Genomic DNA, 21,355 nt, shown 5'->3' with positions numbered 1-21,355 from the left:
TGGAGTTTTTCTGGTGGTCCAAAGTTTACTCCTGACTCTTTGCTCTGGGATCCTTTTTTTTGTCCGGTTGCAGCGTGAGGATGATTGGGTTTGAATGGGTGTTGTGACTATTGGATATTTGTTGTTCTCACGGTGAGTGACTTGGGACCGACCCCAGAGACACCGGCTGCGATGATTGGTTGCCCCTGTCGATGCCTGTCTCATAAATTTGATGCCATGGAAAATTACCCCGTATTTTCAGGGGAAACCAAGAGTCAGCACTGTTTTCCTCACGGGTCATTGTTGTTGTTGTTCTTGGGACAGGGCTGACAGCATTGACCACGGCCCGGACCAGCCGCGTCTTGCCGGGAAATAGTTTTAGCACCAAGAGGTCTAACGGCATGGTAAACACGTTTTGTCATTGATAGCCTGACTTTTATGCGCTTTCTTACTTCTTTTTTAACAATATTAATGCGTTACCGTTTTTTTTTTTTTTTTTTTAAATCTTGTTTTCTCGTGTTAAGTATATATAAGGTCAAGATGCCGGGTGATCCTTCTCATTTAAACGCGGAGCGTCTTAAGGAACTGCGAGGGGCTGTTCACAAATTCTTACAAGATTCAAGTGTTTATTCTAAAATTCGTGATATTGTAGACTCTTATGTTGCCGAAAATCCGGGAGACTCATCAAATCCAGCTTCCTCTGCTGATGTGATGAAGATTATCCGAGAAAAAGGACTGGTTCAAGATTTACTAAATCGGTTACGCGGCGAGAAAATTACGGGTATCGTGCAGACTCCAAACAAGGCTCTTTCATGGAAGCTTCTTCCGGGTGAGTACTACCTTCATCTTCGACTGGCCGGTGGGAAAGCATTTGTTGACAACTTGGACCTTACTCCAAGTTTCGCTAAAGACTATCTGATGTACGTTGCGGTACACTTTGGGTCACAACGATACCGATCGAATTTGGAGGATGTTTCTGTGGATCCTCCTTTTAGAGATGAGTTCCTTATAGATCTTGATTATAAATCATTTGGGTCTTGTGCCGCAGATTTGATAGAGGTTTCAACTCCACTACATATAGCCGTTTTTAGAGAGGAACGTCTTTTAACGTTTTCCAAGATGGTTGGAGAAAATATTGTTGACTGGAGAAAGGTTTTACGCACAGGCTACCTTGGTTTAACTGTTGAACTTTGTGGAGATAACCCAGGTATTCCTGCTGGTATATTAGAGTTACAATTGGAGCTATTGCCTAATAAGGCTCCTCGGTTTTCAGAAGAGGATGTTGCATCCAGAATCGATTTGCAGCGTTCTGCAATCACTTCGGCTGACCGTGAGTTTCTTTTGTACGCACGTCGTTGGTGGATGGAGTTTCAAGACATTCGACCCACACATAAGCAAAGAAAAATAAAAGTGTTTGCTTCTACTTCTAATGGGAGGATGGTTCCAACAACACATTTTATTTCTGTAGTTCGTCCAGATAAAGGGATTGACACGCCACTTGAAGCAGCAAGATTTGTTTCTCTTATCGCTGTGACAGACGAAGAAAATTTGACTCAAGAATTCCTTCTTGGTGGATTAGGAAATGGCAAGTCAGCAAATTGTTGGCCCTCAATGTTTACTTTTCTATCTCAGAGAAGAGGAGAACCCTGTAATCATGCGGCTCTTCTCTGTTCTTTATTACTTGGCTTTGGCTTGGATGCTTACTGTGCTGTTGGAACAAATAAAAAAGGAAAGACCGCAATGTTTGTTGTGTCTCGTAAGCGTCTTAGCACTGGTGTTTTTGACGTTATGCTCTGGGAACCTACAACGGGAAGTCGCTTTGCACTAACCGACGCACATCCATGGGAAACTCTGGGTTCTGTGTTTAATCACCGATCTTTTTATGCTAATATTCAGCCATCAGATATTATTACTACGATTTCTTTTGATCTTGACAATGAAGGGTTATGGAAACCGTTAAACCCTTTAAAGCTTCGTATGGTTCCAAAATATCCCAACCCTTCGCTTTTATGGATTTCAAGTGATACAAAATCGCTTGAAGACGAACTCCTAACTTTATTGATTCGACAATTGACTGAATATCGTGACATCCGGGGGATTACCACACGTTTTAATGAGAATCTTGCCTATGTTCTTCGGCAAGCTCTCTCTGCCTATGAGAGTCATCGACGCAATGGTGCTCCAGAGGATTTGTCGTTCTTTGAAAATTGCGTAAAGGGTGTCATTGGAGAGGGAAAAACTTTTAAAGGTGTCCCAGTGAACGTAACGCATCTAAACAGCCGTAAGATACTTGCAACATTTGAAGGTAGCGTTTCTGGAAAAGAGATTTTGGAGTTAACAGCCGATAGTCTCACTTTGGCTGTTCAGGTAAAAATATATTCCTTTCCTGAAGGCGTGCTCTCTGTTTGGGTGATGTTGGCCGCAGCATATGCGTTTTCTTCTGTTTGAGCAGGAGACGCCAGATGGTGTTGAAACGAATAGGCTGAATGTTGGCCACTAGAAATTTATAGAAGGGGCGATTTTTTGATCTTCCGTGGGGTCCACCAGGCGGTTGTAACGTATTTGTCACCCCAGTAGCTAAAGAATTCATAGAAACAAGGAAAATAGCAAAAATAGAGATGTTTTTGTGCAGAGAATACATGTCCTGTTTTTTTTTTTTTTTTTTCCTCTATGCAGCATCTTTTCTAATTTTAAATCATCCAACTCTCACACACACAGAGAGAGAGAAAAGGAACAGCGAATCCGAGAGGTGAGGGTATTGGGATATGAGAGCATTAAGGTACGCCAGAAACATCCGGTCTACCTCGAGATGGCTTTGCTTTTGTGCACCAAACACTTACGCGAGACATTTCGGGGTTACCAGACCTATGCACTTTGAGGCAAATCTTAATTCATCTTTTTATGCGTGTGGCAATTCAGATGACTGGGATCCATTTGAAGCTGCTCCGGTCTTGCCGGAGGCCAATACACACACTTTTGAAAACGCCGAATCACCTAACGTTCAAAGCTTTTCCGCTACTCAACCCTCGGAGGCAGTCCCCAGAGAGTTTACGTCTGATGTTTCTGTAATTGATGCAAGTGGAAACAAAGTTCAGGTGACACCTATTCAGCATTTTTCCGAACTTACTCATACACCGGATTGGTTAATAAAGGGGCTTAATGATTTGGCTTATCCAAGGGTAACCCTTATTCAAGGCTACACCATCCCAATCCTCGATCAAGGTCACGATCTTATTGGCTTGGCTCCAACTGGATCTGGTAAAACAGTGGCCTTTGCTGTTCCGGCATTGAAGCGTTTTAAGCCTAGTCCAGATGGATTTCCAACAATATTAGTTTTGGCCCCGACTAGGGAACTTGTGCAACAAACGGCAAAGGTTTTTTCTCAGTTGAGCTCTGGGATTGTTCGTGTGTGTGAGGCTTATGGAGGAGCCCCACGAGAAATACAGGCCAGACGGTTACAGAACGGATGCGACGTGCTTATAGCGTGTCCAGGGCGCTTAAGGGATTTTTTACGGAATGGAGATGTAACACTTGAACACATGTCTTTTTTGGTTTTTGATGAGGCGGATCGACTTCTTGATATGGGATTCAAGATTCAGCTTGATGAAATATTGAGTTACGCCGACCCATCACGTCCTCTTCAGACAATGATGTGGTCAGCCACCTGGCCAATAGGAGTTGAGGAATTGGCGCGTGAGTACCTTTCACAAGACCGATACACCATCCGAGCAGGTACAGCTGGTATGGGTTTGCAGGTGAATGAAAATATTAAGCAGCATATACTATTTGTCGACCGTCATCAGGAACGGATGGAGACTCTTGTTTCACTTATTCAAAATGGAACCATTGATGAAAATACGGCAAAGATGATGATTTTTGTAGAACGTCAAACTGATACGGAAAATGCGGCTTATCTGCTTGCAAAAATGTTGGGTATACACATCAGAAACATTGGCATGATTCACGGTGGGATGCAGCAACGGCAACGGGACTACATCATGAACGGATTTAAACATAGTCAAACCCGTATACTTGTGGCGACTGATGTTGCATCGCGCGGTATCGATTTTCCTGACGTGACATGTGTTGTCAACTTTATTGCGCCAAAAAGCATTGATAGGTATTGCCATCGAATAGGGCGTACAGGAAGAGCTGGCCGCACAGGAGATTCTTTCACATTTATTGGTCACTCTGACGGCTGCTTGGCAAAAGATCTTGTGTGTTACTTGAAAAAATGTGGGATGGAGGTTCCGCAAAAACTCGTAGATATTGCTGAGAAATACGTTCAATATGAAGAGCAACGTCATTTGAGGCGTTCGTGGAGTGGACGATCTGGACGAGGTTTCAAACGTCAGAAGCAAGATAGCCCTGCGTCTTATCAGAGTAGCAGCTGGTAATAAGTAATTGAGTGAGAAATAGAGGAAAAAAGGTTTATGTTTTTTTTTTTTTTTTTTTTTTCTGAGCTCGTTTTTTATTTTTATTTGCACGTGTGCGTGTGTGTGTGTGTGTCCATGGGTTTTTGTTACATATTTACCGTAATAGTGGAGCGCATTTATGTGCCTTTGTGTGAGTTTGGGAATCGCTCTGTTAGCTAGACTGATGCTCACTTTGTGTTCATAGTTGCTGTTCCGCCTCATGACATTGGGCAATGGTAGGGACGCTAACTCAGTAACAAGGAGAGGAAAAGGAAAAACAAGAAGAAACGGGGGAAAAACAAACAAACAAACAAACTTCGTATATTTATTTATTTCCGAGGAAAAATGGCGTAACAGATGAAGCAACGGTCATAAGTTAAATGGGATAAAGCGAAAAAAAAAAAAAAAGAAAATGTGTATTTCCACTTGTTTTTGGTCTTATCTGTGTTTTCTTTTTTTCGACCATTTTTTTAAACCACTTTAATAGTTGGGAGGAGAGGGAATTTGCCGGTCGTGACATGGCGAGGATTATCAGTGCATCGGAGCTGGAAAAGGCTGCTGGTGCATTGGCTCGTGGAAATTTGGTAGCCATTCCAACGGAAACTGTGTATGGTTTGGGCGGCAACGCACTTAATAAGGAGGCAGTGGAAAAGATTTTTACAGTGAAGGGCCGTCCATTGACCGATCCCCTGATTTGCCACGTGTCGGATGTTGAGAAGGCAATGGATCTGTGGGATGTGCATGCCGATCCGGAGGCTGTGGAATTGGCCAGGGTTTTGGGAACGGCAATTTGGCCTGGACCTTTAACCATTGTGTTGAGGGCGAACCCATTGTTGCCGAATTCGGTAACTGGGGGATCGGGTTTTGTGGGTGCGAGAATTCCACGCCATGAAATAACTTTAAGGCTGTTGCAGCTCGTGAATTTCCCTGTGGCGGCTCCCAGTGCGAATACATTTGGTCATGTTAGCCCTACCACGGCCGATCACGTACTCAAGGATTTGGGGCCGAAAGATTCCTCCTTATTGATTGTCGATGGTGGACCATGTGACATTGGTATTGAATCTACCGTGGTGAAAGTAAATAATGTAGAGAGCGTTGAAATTCTTCGCCGAGGAGGAGTTACACTCACGGAAGTGCAACGTGCTCTTGGTGATAAATTTCATCCTCTCATTACGATTCGGGATACTCGTTTGCGTCACCTCAGTCCTGAAATGGCGATGGATGGACCCGGTCAGCTGCTCATGCATTACTCACCGAGTGTTCCGTCAAGGCTGTTAACGCCCAGTAGCTTCACCACCAATCTGCCAATGGATCCAGAGGGGGCGTTGGTGGAGTTTTCTTCAAATTCTTCCGTAGCTGCGCCGACGGAGGTATTGTTAAGGCACACGGTGATAATTGACTTTGGGGGTAAGCTCCACTGCCTTAAATCGGGTTGTTTGGCATATCGTGACCTGAGCGTGAATGCCCAAGTGCGAGAGGCGTGTTTTGCCGTATTTGATGCGTTGCGATGGACCGAAACTATTCCTGGAGCGGAGGTGGTGCTTTTTCCACTCGTGTCGGAGTGGCCGCATGCCTCAGTGGACACGGATCTCTTAGCAGCAGTGGAAGACCGTTTGTTCCGCGCCGCCTCCGGTAAGGTTGCACGGATCTGCATGCAATCAAGAAGTGTGTAAAGTCCACGCGCGCACACACTCACACACACACAAAAGCATGTCTTGAACGTTCGGATTTGTTTTCCTTTTTTTTTTTTTTTTTACAAATAGTTCAAATGAAAATGAAAACCTCAGAAAAATCTGTGTGTGCATGGGAACCCGGGAAGCAAGGTTGTCTGCTGATTTAAAAATGGGAAGCGCTAGCACAAAAATAAAATATTAAGCAAAAAGAAAGGAAAAGGAAGGAAGAGGTCATTTCTATGTTGATGCTTTTCCTTTCATCTCGTTTCTTTTTTCTCTGTCTTTTTTTTTTTCCAGGCTTTGTTCTACTTTTTTTTTTTTTGTTTCTGATTTCTTATTTATATCTGCGTGAGTGTACATGGTTTAGCCGTCGTTGTTTTGTGTGCTTTCTCTTAGTAAAATGGCTTTTCACCCCAGGGACGCCTTTATTTTGCACCAGGAGCAAATACAGAGATACAATGAGGGTGACGAGGTGGATACTTCCGCAGAGCAGAAGGTACAGATAGAGCTGCAGCGGCTCACAGACTCAGAGTCAACGGTGACGATCGCCTTCTCTCATGAGGATCACACTTTGGGAAACCCATTACGGCATGTTCTCATGCAAAACCGTGAAGTGACAAGCGCCGGATACGCCATTCCCCACCCACTGGAAGCGAAAATGCTCTTGCATGTTCAGTCTACTGATTACGCTGTAGAGGCAGTTGCAGAAGGGCTTGAGCGTTTGGCTTCTATATGCGATGAGACGCTGCAAAGCTTTGAAGATTGCATGCATAGGATGAGGTACGAGGGAGTTAAACAAGAATAGTAGGTGAGTCCCAGTGAATGTGCATTTTCTGTTATTTGTTTTCTCTTATTGTCGTCTGTGTGTGGTTCACCTCTTCTCCAGTGACGTAAGTGATGTCACCATTTGTCTTTTGGTATTCAGACATGTGTGTGGTTTTAATACGTTGTTTGTGTATGGGCTAGGACGGAGGTGGGGGTGCATCACTGTCTCGCATTATTGGCGGAAGAAGATCTCCACCGATTCGCGTAATAATAATTGATGATAAATATAAATGCACACTGTGAATTGACAGTGTTGAGTGTCTTTTGTGCGGTGTCTGTTTTTTTGTCTGTTTGTGTGATGGTGTGTGAACGGTTGCAAGATCAGTCTCGTAGAGACATGCGTTCTTTTTTTTTTTTTTTAAATGAATAATTTCAAACGCCATTACTAATGTGATTATAATTATTAATTCCAATGCAGTGGAAAAACAATCCAATAGGAAGAGAACGAAGGCACTGTGAGAGAACATGGCTGAAAGGCTTGCAGAACCTAAAAGTTCGGTAATTGTGAATGGAAGAAAGCGCATCACCTCCAAATTTGTTGATGGAAGCGAGATGGTTGAGGAGTACGACGTCATCACTGATGAACTTCTGCTTAGAAAGCGCCGGGTAAAGAATACCCTCGGGAACTTCGGTAACTGGCAAGTGGAGGTGGGGAGTGAAGTAAAAACGCGTAATCTGGAGAAGGAATTGCTGATTGAGGCAAATGGCAGCCCGGAGATTGTGAAACAAGACACCCCCGAATATCATGTATTCCGTATCCGCAACCTACCCTACGCAAAGGATGTGTTTAGTGTAACGGTGGAGCATCGCGAGCCTGGAGATGTTGGCGAGATAGTCGTGCGTACCAGCAACAAGAAGTACTTTAAGAGATTGAGCATTCCTGAACTTCAGCGGCACCACATTCAACTTGACCCAGGTCATCTTTTATACGATGTACAACACAACACATTGATTATTCGTTACAAAAAGCACCTTGCGGTTTTAGCAGCAGATGCTGCAGCCAAAAAAGAACGAGCAGCGCTGCCAGCGAGACGCATAGATGGTGCGGATGGCAATGCTAGTGATGGATGTGCGCAGCAGTAAAGGGTAAAAGAAGGAAGAGGGTGTGGAGTGGGAGCGCTTTGATGACATGAGCGTCTTTACCGCAGCACTTCATACATTTGGCATTTGAATGTGGACACTCTTGTCTTTGCGGCACAGAAGCGGTTATCGCCACCTCTTTGCCCCTCTTCGTTTTTTTTTTTTTTTTTTTTTGCTTTAACGTGCTTTGCTAGTGATGCCGCTGCACTCATCCTATGACGGGGAGAAGCATGAGTCCTTTTTTTTTCTCTGTTCTGTGTGTCTGTCGCCTTACATAAAATTTAATTTTTTTTTGAAATCCCGGGAGGCAAGGGACGACAGGACCCCGAAAAGCAGGAAAAAGGGCTCTGGAGGCGATAACATTATTTATTTATTTTATTTTATTTTATTTTAAATTTTTGTTGTGGTTTTGGCACTAGGGGAGGCAGAGAAAAAGTAAACAACAGTAAGAAGAATAGGATATTCTCCATTGCTGGTAGTAGTGGTAGTAGTAGTAATAGTAGTATTAGTGGTGGTAGTAGTACCGCTTTTCTTTCATAGTTGGTATTCTTTTAGAAAGAACCCACACTTCAAAAAACAACAACAACAACAACAACAAAAAAAAAAAAACACGCACAACGGCGTTTTTTCTAAAATGCTTCAGCGAAGTATTCCTCGTCTTGTGCGTGACCCAGTGCCAACGGATACCAAAGCCTTTTATTCGTGGTTCAGCGGGCAGGCATACCGTCAGGAACGTGTGATACCCGGTGGCTATCCAGCCGTGCGTGTGTATCCTGTGTACGGCAAGCGGTGGTTTACGGGCCGGACTGTGATGGCTATGATCGCAGGATTTTCTTTGTTTGGAGCGTGGTTTCGTCCTGAAAAGGAGCGGTATAACATGGAGATGATGATTGAATGGTCGGAACGGCAAGCTGCTCATCTGCCTTACCAAAAGGCAGAAGTTAATCTGCGATGCCTTATAACCAGTTACAAGCGTCACCGCTACGAACAAGAAAATCTTATCGACAAGGGGTTTGTAGGTTTGACTTCAGAGTTCAGAAAATTTTTTTACCACGACGATGTATGGCGCCCGCCTTTGCACGATGTTCTCATGCATCCATATGCGAAATTTGGTGGCCCCTTGTTCAGTTATAACTGGACAATTGGATACTTCTAAGAGAGAAGGTAGAGGAAGCCAGTTATGTGTTGTGTACGTGTCTGTGTAGATTGCCAGAGAGACAGAGAGAGAGAGAAAGGGGATGGGGAACGGGCAGCTTGGGATTGCGGGGCAGGGTCTTTGCTATTTGAGTAGTCCGTACGCACGGCCGTTTCGCACAAGTGCGTGCGTGGGCATAATTAGATGTACGAGACGTCATGAAGCAAAGGAAGAGAAACCGGGTGGGTCACTCGTTGCTCTCTTCCATCTGTGGATCAAACTGAGTTTGGCGTAGCGCAATGGTTTCCAATTCCCTCCCAGTTGTCACAAGGTTGCTGTTTTCGCAAAGAGAAGAAGAACCATCAGTGAAAAAAGAGGTACAACGGCGCAAGGAAGAATCAAAGAAGAAAAACATTTTTTTTTTTTTTTTTTTGTGTGTGTGTTTCCTTTTTTTTTTCCCCCGGACTTGTATGCATTGACTGCATATATATATATTTGATTACTGTCTATCAACGAATCAAAACTAAAACACTACCAGGTGATAATAGAATAGATAGAGAACTTTTAACGATGGAACTGGATGCTGATTTTGGCTCTGTTACGGCTGCCTTTCGAGGCACGGAAGAATATGCGGCCGCATTTGATTTGGAGTTGTGGAAGGCGCAGCAGCAGGCACGACTGCGAAGTGAGCTGAATGAAGAAAAAAAGCGACTAAAAAAGGAGGTGGCGGCAGAGGTACGAAAGAAGGAAGAACAGCGTCTGGGAGATTTAGATACAGTTCGGCAGGACTTGGAGCAGGTGGCAAGACGGCTGCAAATTCGGGAGGAGACGCTACAGAAACGCATCTCACAGTTCGAAGCTCGTGAGGCAGTGTTTGAGGCGCGTCGTGTGAAGGTTGCGGAACAGCACGAGCAGCACCTGCTGTCGGTGGAGGGGCGCACACGACGACAGTTGGAGGAGGCGGTGGTGCGTCAAGGTGTTCTCCAGGCACAATTGCGGGAGCGAGAAGACACCATTACTCGCCTCGAGGAGAAACTCCGTGCGGCGGAAAGCGAGCACGATGCAATGCAGAGATGCATGGCTCGCCATGTTGCTGAGGACGAAGATAAAGCGCGTATAACGCGCTTGGAGGAGGAGTTGGCTTCAGCAAATGCAGCAGTGACGACGTTGCAGCTTAAGTTAAAGGAACGAGAATCGGAGCTGGTGGTGGCACGGAAGGAACGCGATCAGTTTCAAGAGGCATCAAAGCTATCTAGGGATCAACTGGGTCAACTTGCCCGGCGTTACAGTGAGCTGCAGAAACAGTGGCAGCAACGCGAGCGGATGCTGCTGGATGAGGAAAAGCGTAGGTTGGAGGAAGACAAGCGACGCCATCAACTTGTCGCACTTCAGGCTGGTAGTGAAACAAAAGGCGTATATCGCCACGACGTGCTTGGGCATCAGTTTGCCGAAGGCATTGTTTCCAGGGAGGTCAGAGACAGAGTGCTCAAACGCGGCAATGCTGGTGATGACTCCAGTACTTTTATCAGGGAGCTAATGGCTGAGGTGGCACAGGGTTTACGCGAATTACGGGTCAAGGAGAAAAAAAAGGGCAAGAAAGTGAAAGTGAGCATCGCCGATTCATCTAGACCACGTTTGGTGTACGCGGAGGTGCCACCGCGTCACCAGGATGAGAATTCGTTGCACATGAGAGGCGGTGGGAGAGCTGTCTCTGGCGAAGAAGTTGTGGAACAGAAGCGGCAACAGTCGCGTGATTTTACGCAAACAACCACAACTCGTGAGGACGTGGCCAACTCAACACTTTCGTCACTGACACAACGCGAGAGCGAGGGACGACGCGAGTTGACGGAACCGTACTACAGCCCTCTTGCGGAGAAACCCCCAGCTGTAAAGGAGGAAGAAGAAGAGGCAGATGTCGATGTCTCCTCGTCGTACTGTTACGCCGACGTGGAGTCGTGGATCGCAGAAAGAGAGGACCGACGTGTCCTGCCGAGGGAGGAGGCAGTAGGGAATGATGTGATGGAGAGTCATTTACCTACATTCCCATCTGCCGCGGATGCACCGCCGCGGCCTACACCTCCGTCGCCGGAAGATTTCCTCCAGGCATCGAGGGCGGCTCCTCCGTCTGCCTCACGGGAGTCCACTCGGGAAGAAATGGTGGAGTTTGTCAAGAAACTGCGGATGAATAAAAAGAGGCTGCTGGAATCGGGTGTTTACACCGAGGATGACACGCTCTTGAAGGAGATGACCGATAAAATTGCGCTCTATGAAGATTTCTTGATGCGGCATTTTTGAATCCTTTTTTTTTTTTTAATTTTATTTTCTTTTATTTTTATTTTTGATGGATTTTATGTGTTGCTGTTGGAGGTTTTTGAGGTACTGTAGAAAAACTTTTTTTTTTTTTTTTTTATTATTACTTTTGCACTTCCTGCCGTTATGTATGATTCAGCCGTGCGACGCGTGTGCCAGGCTGCCAGTGCCAATGGACCTCCGTGTTCCGCTCTCATACGTACTTGACGCGCCTCTTGCTCAGCGCCACGCAATTCCACACCGCACGCTGTTTCTGGACGCCACACACCCGTTTATTCAATACCTGAATTCAGATGACACGCGTCTCCCACAACATCCCACTTTGACGGTGGAGGCGCGGCCGGTGGACGAGTACGAGACGTACGTGGGGGAGGATGACTGGCGAAGGGAGAAGGCTGTTGACTCCGACAACACTGACCCTGCGCCTCGGTTTGACGATGTCGTTCAGTGGGTATCAGATACATTGAACGAGATTGGTGGGAATGGAGACGGGGTGGTGCTTTGCGGGCGACGTGTTGTTGCTGACGATTGCGGTTGGGCGGTGTTTTCTCGGACACCAACGCTGCTTTCATCCCGGGATGTATTCATCGCCATGCGTAATTCGTCCAAATTTCTGCGGGATTTGCACCATCAACTCCAAGGCGTTGCATTGGCAGGGGCGGAAGGACCAATGAAGGTGGAGGTGACGTTGGCAAAGGCGTTGAGTGGAAATAACACAAGAGAGTTTCGGGCTTTTCTTCCATATCGTCTGCATACCTCTGCTGGAGATGGCTGTGTTGAGGCATGGGCGGGTCACATGTACGCTGGAATCAGTCAGCGGGCAACGGATGTGTGTTTTCCCTCGTTGATGGCATGGGACGAGGCGACGCATGACGAAAACTACGCCATCGTGATGCGTCATATTGAACTTGCCAAATTGTTGGAAAGGGCCCTTGAGAACGATGCGTTGCTGCGGACGGCGCTTTTTCGACAGGCTGACAAGCCATCTGTTGCTGATCCCGCACCTAATAAGAAGTCGTCCGTTGTACTACTGGCAGTGGATGTGCTGTTTGAGAGCCCATCGCTGCCTGTGTATTTGTTGAGCGCCGCGGTGCGATGCTTCCACCATGATGATGTCAAGGATCCGGCGTGTGCTTTCCCATTCATTTTGGATGACGACGCGAAATTAGGGCGTGGCAATGATGGTAATACTACTACTACTACTAATATTGTCAATAATAACAATAATAATAATAATAATAACAATAGTAAAGCTGATGGTTGGAGTGGTGAGAGTGATGATGATGATGATGATCTGCTGAGTGATTCCGTTAGCTTTTTTCGTCTGTTTCGTGACGCCGCTAATTGGAACCGTCACGTGGAGGTGTGGCGTCAACGCGGCAGCACGGCAGGTGTCGGAGAACGCTCTGACACCACACGGACGCAAAAGGAACGGCGATTTTTTGTAGTTGCGTCGGAGCGTGACGATCTCGCGTTGACCAAGGAGTACATGGCGAAGCGTGGGCTTCCGTTGGAATTCTTTCGCCCGGACCTTTTTAAGGGCGATGGTAACTTTCTGCGCGAGTGGCGAGAAAGACTGATGCAGAGGATATCTATGGCGGAGCGGTCCCGAGGAGAATGATCGAAGGCGACACCAATATATATATATATATATATTTATATGCACGCTAATCTATGCCTTATTTCCATGAGTCCTTTTTTTTTTTCTGTCCGCATGCGTTGAGCCCTGCTATTTTACTTCACACTCCTTCACTGTCTTCATGATTTGCGATTCCTGTGGGCATACCACTCGTAATCACTTCTTTTTTTTTTTTTCTCTTTTCTCTCCTTTTTTTTTTTTTTGTGCCCTTACCTTTTGTCTGCTTTATGTACCAACGACAGTGGTAACCAAGCCACACACACACACAGGAAGAGTTCTCCACTCTACCGCTATCACTGTTCGTATTACTTTGCTTCGTTCCGAGTCTTGGGATCGAAGCGGACATCCAGGAGCAGAGCACCAACACCGCTGCAAGGGGAGTGGGGTGGGGGTGGGGAGGAAAACACATCCGGACGGCAGATACCTCCGATTGCGTTCTTAATTACTGCCTCAACGTGCGTACATTGCAAAGTTGTTGGCGGGGGACCGCAAAGTTTTTAACGGCAAAACCAAGTAAAGAGGGGGGAATAATCATACGGAGCACCTCGTTCTTCTCTTTGGCTACGCAAAACCAAAGAACGGGAAATATCTTTAGGGCAGACATCTTTTGTGTTTTAGTTAAAAATGTCGATGGGGAAAATTCTTGGCGATCGCAGGTACAGGATTGGCTGCCCTATTGCGAAGGGTGCGTTTAGCACGGTGTACCGGTGCGTCGACTTGACCACAGGGAAGGCATATGCCGTGAAGGTGGTGAGTCGGGCACTGGTGGAGGCAAATAAAATGCAAGGTGCCGTTGTGTGCGAGATCAACGCGATGGAAGTGATGCCCCGCTCAAAGTATTTGGTGAATCTCGTGGACAAACTGGTATCCACACGAAACTATTACCTCATCATGGATCTGGTGGAGGGTGGCACGTTGAGCGATTTGATTCGTAGTTCCCCCCTCATGTTGTCGACGCAGTGGTGTCGTCGGATCTTTAGGCAACTTCTCAAGGGACTCAGCGCCCTTCACGGCTCCAACATCGTCCACTGCGACATTAAGCCGGAAAATTTGCTGTTGAACGAGGAACACACACAGTTGATAATATCAGATTTTGGGTTTGCGTGCTATGCACCTCCTGGGCGTCTGCTTCACAGGGCCTGCGGAACACTGAAGTATTGCGCTCCTGAGTTGCTGCAATGCGATCCCAGGTACGATGGCCGCGAGGTCGATGTATGGGCTGCAGGTGTAACGCTATATGTAATGCTTTTCAATACGTATCCTTTCCAGGGGGATGAGAAGTGTCCCGACACGCTGGTCCAGGCGGTGATGGCGGGAAAGTACACGTTTCCACGTCCAGTGTCACCTAGTCTCGAGCATCTTTTTTCCGTGATGCTGCAGCCTGTACCCGCAAAGCGCTGGTCGGTGGAAAGGCTACTCCGGCACACATGGGTGGTGGGGGTTGATCCTCCCGTGGCAAAGGCTTCTTCCCGCACAGCCATTTCTTTAGGCGAAATAGTTCCGAAAAATCATTGCTGCGGCCACGCATCAGAGGAGTTTCTTGTGCAGTCTTCACTGGCAAAGGCATTAGAGGATGATGATTTGTGCGGTTTGTCGCGCCGCTCACGATCCTGCCCTCTCTCTTCCAGGAAGTTGAGTGGTGACGAGGTGCTTGGCCACACGGGCCTCAAGGGCGAAGTGAATGGTGGTGCACCCAAATACATTTCTGGGATTGGGAATAAAAGAGGCCGAAAAGGGAATGCCAACATTAGTACCAGAGCCAGTGACGCTAGCGGGGAGGGAGAAAAATGTACAGAATTAGGAGGAGGGGGAGGAGGACTCTCTACAGATCTTGATGTCGTTTCAAATGACACCTATAACGACAACAATAGCCATATTTTTCGTACCATGTCATTTGTGATAAACAGCAGCGGTGGATCGCCCACGTCATTATCTACATCCTCCAAGGTATCTCGGGACGGCTCCCCTGTGTCTTACACACGCGACTTCATACTTACCTTGAAGGCCATTGTTAACTTTTTTTTATTTTGCACAGCGCTTGTTATCGGTGGGATGCGTTTATTGTTGGATGTGGACTTCAACGACCTTCCCATTCCTTCTTTTCTCCGCGCAATGGTGGAGCGTCTGATAAAACCGCCGGAGGATGTTATTTCGCAGCATTTGGATCCTCAACGTAACCGCAATCAAACACGTGGCGAAAGACTGCGACAGTTGTTTGCTTCAGCAGAAAGGGCAATAAGTGCGTCTAACCCACGACGCCGAGTGGTGCCGACATGAGCGGCTTCCTGTGGCATGGAGGCAGAGCCACGCCTAGCGCCAGTCTCACCTCTCTGACACTGAATGAGGAGGAAGAATTTTGTTTCCACACCTTGGACACAATCACCCACGCAAAAAAAAAAATTGGGCTTAAGATCAATATCCACAGTGATCGCGACTGCACATTAACAATAGAGGAGATAATGCGTGTACGTCGTCTGCAGCATTTTTCCCAAACGCGTTTCGTCAAATTGCTGCTGTTGTGTCTGCCCATGGCGATTTCAATTAAAATCCAAACGAGAGAAACTCAATCGTGTTCTTTTTCTCTCTCTTCTTGAGTTTTTTTCATTCTCCCCATCTCTTATACTCCGTCTAATTGTTTAACCCATTACGCATGTGTGGAAGGTGCCAATGCACACTACCCGTCGTCTGTTGGACAGGAGATCAGCAAAGGAGATGGAAAAGAATAAAATGATAATAATAAAAAGCCTTTTTTTTTTTTGTTTTTTTGTTTTTTGCGATACTACGGGCGAGGGATGAGTGAGTGCGGTGGTGTTGGAACGAGGCAAGATGGCGTGTGCAATAAATATATTTATTTATATATACGGTTTTCTTTCTCTTCTACAGGAGGAAAGGTCTCCTGTCTAGCGGTGATGTTTCTATGTGTGTGTGTGTGAGTGTTTGCATGTGTGTTTGTACTTCTGTGCTTGCCCCTCCCCTGACATTATGTGTATTTTTTCCCCACTTTTTTCTTTTTTTTTTTTTTTTGACGGGCGAGAGGGGGAGGAGGAAGTTTGCCCCCTTTTTTTTTTGTTTGGCTTGCGCCCTTTATTCCTCTTTTTTTTTTTCTTTTTACCTCTGCGTCCTCGAGCTGTGAGGACCCTAAAAACATTTGTTTCTGGAGTTTTTTTTTTTCTTTCTTTTGCTGTTGTCTTTTTTTGTTCCTTCTCTCAGCGCGTGCATTCGAGCAGAAAACGTGGTAGAAATTATAACATCTGGACACACACATACACACACAAAACAAGAACCACAACAAAAAAGACAGGCAGAAAGACAGGGAGAGACAGGGAGGAAAGTACCGAAATGACTCGAGTTCAATCGGATGCAGCGACAGTTTATGTGGAGGCATGTAATCGTGAGCACGCGGAGTGCGCACTGGAGTTGGTGCAGGCCTTTGAAAACAATGACCGGGAGGCGAATTTGTCTGACCGATCGGTGCAATTAAACGACGTAGACCTGAGCTGCATTGCCGAGGCCCTATGCTCCACCGCGCACTCGATACGCGTGTTGAATCTGGAGGGGAACGCCTTTGGCATGGCTGGCCTGCAGGCACTATTGGAGGCTGTTGAGAAGAACCCCGGCATCCTCCGCGAGCTGCGGCTTGGCAGGAACAAATTGAAGGACCAGGCAGCGGTGGTGATTGGGCATGCGTTGTCTCGTGACGGCTGTGGACTGAAAGTGCTGGATCTCTCGGAGAACGACATCACCAAGTTGGGTGTCATTCCCATCGCGGCGGCAATTGGAGATGGCTCCTGCGATGTGGTGGAGCTCTCCTTCCACAACAACAAGATCGAGGCGGATGCCGCAACGTACTTGGGACAGGCCATCCGTCATGCGGGTAAACTGCGGCACCTGCACCTCGGCTACAATGCTATCCGGGACGCCGGGGCCGCACAGCTGGCCCAGTGCATTCCTGTGACGGTTAGTCTATCCACCCTTGACCTCACCGCCAACCGCATCGGCCCTAGCGGTGGCAAAGAACTGGCACGGGCTCTCATGACAAATTCATGCAACATTCAACGCCTTAACCTGCGTCACAACCTTTTTGACAGCGAGACCATTGAGATGTATGCGGAAGTTATCAAGACCAATACTTCACTCATTCAGCTTTTTCTTGGCTTCATGAATCCAACGCCGCACTCCGCCGCTCTCGTGCTTTCGGCACTCTGCGCTAATCGCAGCCTTTTGTTATTGGATATCTACGGATGGAAATTGCACGTGGAGGACGCATGGAAAATCATTGACAGTATTCAGAGAACGAACGGTACAATTGCGGCGATTGTCACCGATGCATGTCAATCCATTGCAAAGCGTATTGATGAGGGTAACGATGAGAGGGAAGATCGCGGCCAGCATCCCATATATTTTGGTCCTGACGATCGTGACGCGTACATTGCAACTAAAAGTCTTCGACGCTTTTCTCGGGCGCAGTCACGGCGTCAATCACGCGCTTCTTCACGTGGTGCGATGTCTTCACGCACAGGAAGTCCATCTCACCGTCGTGCAGTTGAGCGTTCTCACTCTTACAAGGACTCCAGCGTGCACACCCCACATTCCACCAGGGCACATCAGGAAATTTCGTACCAATCCACACAGAGCATGAGCGTTGCAGCAAAAGAGGAACTCCAACACTACCGCCGAACGGCAAGTGGGATAAATGATCCTGTGACGATTCCGTCACGAGAGAATACCCTTTCCCAGTTAGAATACCAGTCAGGGGATGCCATGAGGCAGACTGTGGAGCAATTGAGACGGGAGCTTTCCGAGCAGAAGCAGATTCAGCGAGCGCTTGAGTTCCGTGTTGCTGCACTGGAAAGCAGGTTGGAAGGCATGTGTTGTAACAAAACATTTGACTCCGTGGATCGAACACACGTATCGCGAGCCGCGGGTGGAAGCAGCCATGGAAGAGGAACACTCAATCGTTTCAACGACGGCTACAAGAAAAATGGTTCAAGTTACCGTAGTAGTTCCCAGAATGATGCTTACCGATTCAGCGAAAATACTCCCTATTCTCATATGGCTGCTTCTGTAGGTGTCTCGCATCGTAAGGAGTCTATTGAGCGGTCAAAAAGCGCAGAGGCCATTTCATTCGAGTTGAGGCAGAACGGTATTGCCGCTAGTGGTGCTGCTGGTGGAGGCGGCATGGCGGCTGCCCACAGTGCGAGCAGCGGTGCCAGCGGTGGGCCGGCGGAATTCCCACATATTTCCGTCGCCCGCACGGAGCGGTCGGAGCCGCCAGCGGAGCCGTTGGAGCTGCCGAAGGAGAGGAGGCCGGCAGAAGCGATGCTGCAGACGTCGACGAGGGTGGTCGACAATTACCAGCCGCAGCTGGCTCCCTCGCCGTCGAAGGACAAGGACCCACCGAGGCGAAAGGGCTCCATACGAAGTGCCTGACGGACGAGGACGGGGATGAAAAACAAAAGAAAGGAAAAAAGGTAAACGCAGGAAGACGTGTGTATCTGCACGAATCCGTGTGGGAAGTGTTGCGTTCTTTCAGGGAGAAAAAAATGGAAGGGCAAAGTGAACCAGAAATATGGAAGAGGAGGGGCGCACACACAATATATATATCTAGAGAGAGAGGGAGGAGAGGAGAAATAATGGTGTTTACACCGCATATAAAAACAACAACAACAACAACATATATATATATATATATACATATAAAGCCCATGCATGGATTCAAAAGGGCAAATGAAGGGAAGTAGATTCAGGACAAGCAAGCAGACACACACAGACAAAAAAAAAGAAAAAAAAGAAAGTAATATTGAAACAGCAACAAGAACAAATCCGGACAAAATGAAAAGCAAAGCTGAGGGCATTCGTGAATAGAGAAGAAAAGTGAACCCCCTACTTATAAGCATTTGGGCATGCCCTACCTGCTAGTGGAAAAGAACGGGAAAACACGAGGTTAAGAAGGAGAAACAACAACAGCAACAAAAAAGACGAAGAGGGGAGAATGAATAAAAATCTATAAATATACATATACATAGAGAGGGAAGGAGGGGTATAAGCTGCTGCGCCCTTTTTTATTTTTTATTGTTTTCTTCTGTCTATCTCACTCTTTTTACTGTTATTATTTTCCTTTTGGGATGACAGAATTGATGTGTAGAGATACTTTGCCTTCTTTTTGGTTCACCAGAGGGAGAAAATGGGTGGGGTGAAGGGCGGCGGCTCATTGAGTACAAGCCCACTAAAACTGAGGGAGTGGCATCCAAAACACGGCTGGGATTTTTATTTTGCCGTGAGACGCCCCTATCTTTTCCTCCTCCTTCTACTGTTGCGTCTCGTGTTGGTTATTTCCGGCTCTCAATAGAGTCTTCATGCGTGTGTGTGTGTGGAAGGGTTGTTGGTGAGAAGGGGATGAAGGGGGGTTTTCGTTTAGATCTCACCCTTTTTCTTTTAGTTCTGTATGTTTTGACTTTTGTGTGCTTTCTTTCCCTCCCTTCTTCCCTTGGTGCTTTTCCTTTTCATTTGTTCTGTGTGTCTGGGTTTGTGCGTGCTGTCATTGTCTTTGATTGTGTGGTCCCACATCCCATCCTTTGTTATTATTATTATTATTTGCTCTTGTTGTTGGTTTGCCTGTTGTTGTGTTACTGTGTGTACGGTTCTTTTCTCCAACCGCTCTTTTTTTTTTTTTCCCTCTGCTACTATGAATGTCCGCACTCTTATAGCACCAGAAGGATAAATTCTGGGAGCGCACGGGAGCATTTTTTATATTTCTTTCAAGAAATTATTTTTCGTATTGTTTTTTTTTTCTTTCCTTTCTTTTTGGGGGGTGGTGCGGTTGGAGCCAGCGCCATGCCGCTGTTTCCGCTGTTACGGGAGCAGCTCTCTGGCCGGGGACAACCCCAAATCCGTCGCATGCTGCCCTGTGCACATTGCCCGAAGATGACTACAGCAGAGAAGGCGCAGTTGCGGGAAATGAACCTTCTTTCCTACGATCAGTCTGACCTCCTAAGGCAGATTTCATCGGCATGGGAGCGGGGGGATCTCAACGCACTGCACCGGTGCTTGCAGGAGTGCACCGTGTACTTTGATCCCAATAAGCCGCATTTATTAGCATATTTTGTGAGTCTTGGTGGCATTGATTTGTTTGCCACTTTGCTGTGTGATGTGACCATGCCGGCACGGCTGAGTAAGGCATCCACGCATCAATTTGGTTTTATGGATACCAAAGGCCATGCCCCGTGGCAGCTCGTCAGAGCCATTGCGACATTGATGCGTGTGCTGACAGAGTTGCTTGTCTGTCACAATGAACTGGGTTGGCATTACTATGATAGTTATCCCGGACTTTTTTTCAGACTGTTGGAACTAGCAAAGGTGGCTGAACTGCGACTCACCGCAGTTGTCATGCTGGAGCATCTGGTTCTGAGCGTAGGCCCAGTGTTGGAGATATCGAAAGTACCGGCGTTACAGGAACTGATTCGCACCAGTGATGATGCAACACTTGCCATTTTGTGTCGTGTAATTGCGTTACTTATTGTTCCGGGTGTGGTTTTGAATCAGCGTGAATCGCCTCACCAAAGTCTTGTCTACCCCGAGTCTCTCCTGCCGCTTCAACGTATTCAGCGGGTCATTGATAGCAACGTTCTCTGGCTGATTGGAGAGAAGGACCTCGTCAAGCGACTTGTGATGTTGTGCGAGGTGCGTGGAGCAGGTGACCTTCGTGCCATGATGCAGACCGAGCGTTCTGTCACCTCGCTGGAAGGAATTGTTTTCGAGCCGGTTATGCAGGAGTTGTCCACCACCGCGATTGCGGCCTTACCGTCATTGGGTGGTGGTTTTCCAGCAAACAACCCTTTTGGCGGCTTGGATTTTGGGCAGCTGGGGTTGGTCGCTTCGCGGGCTTTGGGCCGCAACAGCAATGGCAGTGGCACTAGCAACAGCAACAACAGTGATCCCGCGACTCGTTTCGATTGGGTCGGAGGACGCGGCTACGGCGTGGAAGAGCTCATAGAAGACGCCGGGGGCACACCGCCTCCGCAGGCATTAGGTGCCATGATGGGCATGTGGCCGGAAGAAGACACCACCTCCGCCGCCTCTATCGCGACGGTTGGCTCAAATGTAGACTTCAGCTGGTTTGTCGGATGCGCTGACGCAAAACAACGGTGGCGAATGCGTGACTTGACACTGCGTGAGGAAGTGGATGACAATTGTCCACTTCTATGCGGGTTTGGGCCGGTAACGGACAGTAAGTCATACGAGGCGTTTCGAAAGGAGAGTCGCTTCTTTTGGCAGTTTCTCGCCCCGGTGCTGAAAGACC

At 47.3% G+C, this 21,355-nt stretch overlaps 11 protein-coding genes across 11 annotated transcripts, besides 22 other annotated features; all 11 read left to right on the top strand.

The window, feature by feature from the left end:
- Window positions 1–20,637: a sequence feature (heterozygous, Esmeraldo-like haplotype).
- Window positions 418–2,427, top strand: Tc00.1047053511801.70 (hypothetical protein, conserved; the record flags this gene model as incomplete). The annotated part of the gene is made up of 1 exon (XM_805241.1): window positions 418–2,427. The coding sequence occupies one exon, from the start codon at window positions 418–420 to the stop codon at window positions 2,425–2,427; it is 2,010 nt and encodes a 669-aa protein (XP_810334.1).
- Window positions 462–484: a sequence feature (AT_rich).
- Window positions 2,745–4,376, top strand: Tc00.1047053511801.60 (mitochondrial DEAD box protein, putative; the record flags this gene model as incomplete). The annotated part of the gene is made up of 1 exon (XM_805240.1): window positions 2,745–4,376. The coding sequence occupies one exon, from the start codon at window positions 2,745–2,747 to the stop codon at window positions 4,374–4,376; it is 1,632 nt and encodes a 543-aa protein (XP_810333.1).
- Window positions 4,416–4,437: a microsatellite.
- Window positions 4,691–4,710: a microsatellite.
- Tc00.1047053511801.50 (hypothetical protein, conserved) lies at window positions 4,913–6,067 on the top strand (the record flags this gene model as incomplete). Its single annotated transcript, XM_805239.1, has 1 exon — window positions 4,913–6,067. The coding sequence occupies one exon, from the start codon at window positions 4,913–4,915 to the stop codon at window positions 6,065–6,067; it is 1,155 nt and encodes a 384-aa protein (XP_810332.1).
- Window positions 6,316–6,403: a sequence feature (A-rich).
- On the top strand, window positions 6,468–6,872 carry Tc00.1047053511801.44 (DNA-dependent RNA polymerases, putative; the record flags this gene model as incomplete). The annotated part of the gene is made up of 1 exon (XM_805243.1): window positions 6,468–6,872. The coding sequence occupies one exon, from the start codon at window positions 6,468–6,470 to the stop codon at window positions 6,870–6,872; it is 405 nt and encodes a 134-aa protein (XP_810336.1).
- Window positions 7,238–7,265: a sequence feature (AT_rich).
- On the top strand, window positions 7,358–7,975 carry Tc00.1047053511801.40 (hypothetical protein, conserved; the record flags this gene model as incomplete). The annotated part of the gene is made up of 1 exon (XM_805238.1): window positions 7,358–7,975. One exon carries the CDS (start codon window positions 7,358–7,360, stop codon window positions 7,973–7,975), a length of 618 nt encoding a protein of 205 aa, XP_810331.1.
- Window positions 8,126–8,146: a microsatellite.
- Window positions 8,342–8,365: a microsatellite.
- Window positions 8,448–8,495: a microsatellite.
- Window positions 8,548–8,570: a microsatellite.
- On the top strand, window positions 8,607–9,128 carry Tc00.1047053511801.34 (hypothetical protein, conserved; the record flags this gene model as incomplete). The annotated part of the gene is made up of 1 exon (XM_805242.1): window positions 8,607–9,128. The coding sequence occupies one exon, from the start codon at window positions 8,607–8,609 to the stop codon at window positions 9,126–9,128; it is 522 nt and encodes a 173-aa protein (XP_810335.1).
- Window positions 9,522–9,564: a sequence feature (A-rich).
- Window positions 9,678–11,402, top strand: Tc00.1047053511801.30 (hypothetical protein, conserved; the record flags this gene model as incomplete). Its single annotated transcript, XM_805237.1, has 1 exon — window positions 9,678–11,402. One exon carries the CDS (start codon window positions 9,678–9,680, stop codon window positions 11,400–11,402), a length of 1,725 nt encoding a protein of 574 aa, XP_810330.1.
- Window positions 11,409–11,447: a sequence feature (A-rich).
- Window positions 11,449–13,038, top strand: Tc00.1047053511801.20 (hypothetical protein, conserved; the record flags this gene model as incomplete). The annotated part of the gene is made up of 1 exon (XM_805236.1): window positions 11,449–13,038. The coding sequence occupies one exon, from the start codon at window positions 11,449–11,451 to the stop codon at window positions 13,036–13,038; it is 1,590 nt and encodes a 529-aa protein (XP_810329.1).
- Window positions 11,499–11,523: a sequence feature (AT_rich).
- Window positions 12,631–12,668: a microsatellite.
- Window positions 13,054–13,079: a microsatellite.
- Window positions 13,217–13,259: a sequence feature (A-rich).
- On the top strand, window positions 13,681–15,333 carry Tc00.1047053511801.14 (protein kinase, putative; the record flags this gene model as incomplete). The annotated part of the gene is made up of 1 exon (XM_805245.1): window positions 13,681–15,333. The coding sequence occupies one exon, from the start codon at window positions 13,681–13,683 to the stop codon at window positions 15,331–15,333; it is 1,653 nt and encodes a 550-aa protein (XP_810338.1).
- Window positions 15,894–15,917: a sequence feature (AT_rich).
- Window positions 15,967–16,018: a microsatellite.
- Window positions 16,039–18,486, top strand: Tc00.1047053511801.10 (hypothetical protein, conserved; the record flags this gene model as incomplete). The annotated part of the gene is made up of 1 exon (XM_805235.1): window positions 16,039–18,486. The coding sequence occupies one exon, from the start codon at window positions 16,039–16,041 to the stop codon at window positions 18,484–18,486; it is 2,448 nt and encodes an 815-aa protein (XP_810328.1).
- Window positions 16,058–16,080: a microsatellite.
- Window positions 18,731–18,755: a microsatellite.
- Window positions 19,453–21,355, top strand: Tc00.1047053511801.4 (hypothetical protein, conserved; the record flags this gene model as incomplete). The annotated part of the gene is made up of 1 exon (XM_805244.1): window positions 19,453–21,355. A coding segment is annotated over one exon (1,903 nt), but the record flags the coding sequence as incomplete, so codon positions are not given.
- Window positions 20,638–20,843: a sequence feature (areas merged during assembly that could not be assigned to a particular haplotype. This can correspond to areas where the two haplotypes were merged or to regions with more than two copies in the genome that were merged during assembly.).
- Window positions 20,844–21,355: a sequence feature (heterozygous, non-Esmeraldo-like haplotype).

This window comes from Trypanosoma cruzi, genomic scaffold (assembly GCF_000209065.1).
Source record: "Trypanosoma cruzi strain CL Brener 1047053517169 genomic scaffold, whole genome shotgun sequence".
Taxonomy (NCBI): Eukaryota; Euglenozoa; class Kinetoplastea; order Trypanosomatida; family Trypanosomatidae; genus Trypanosoma; species Trypanosoma cruzi.
The sequence above is the reverse complement of the archived record's forward strand: the minus strand, read 5'-3'. Positions and strand labels throughout refer to the sequence as shown.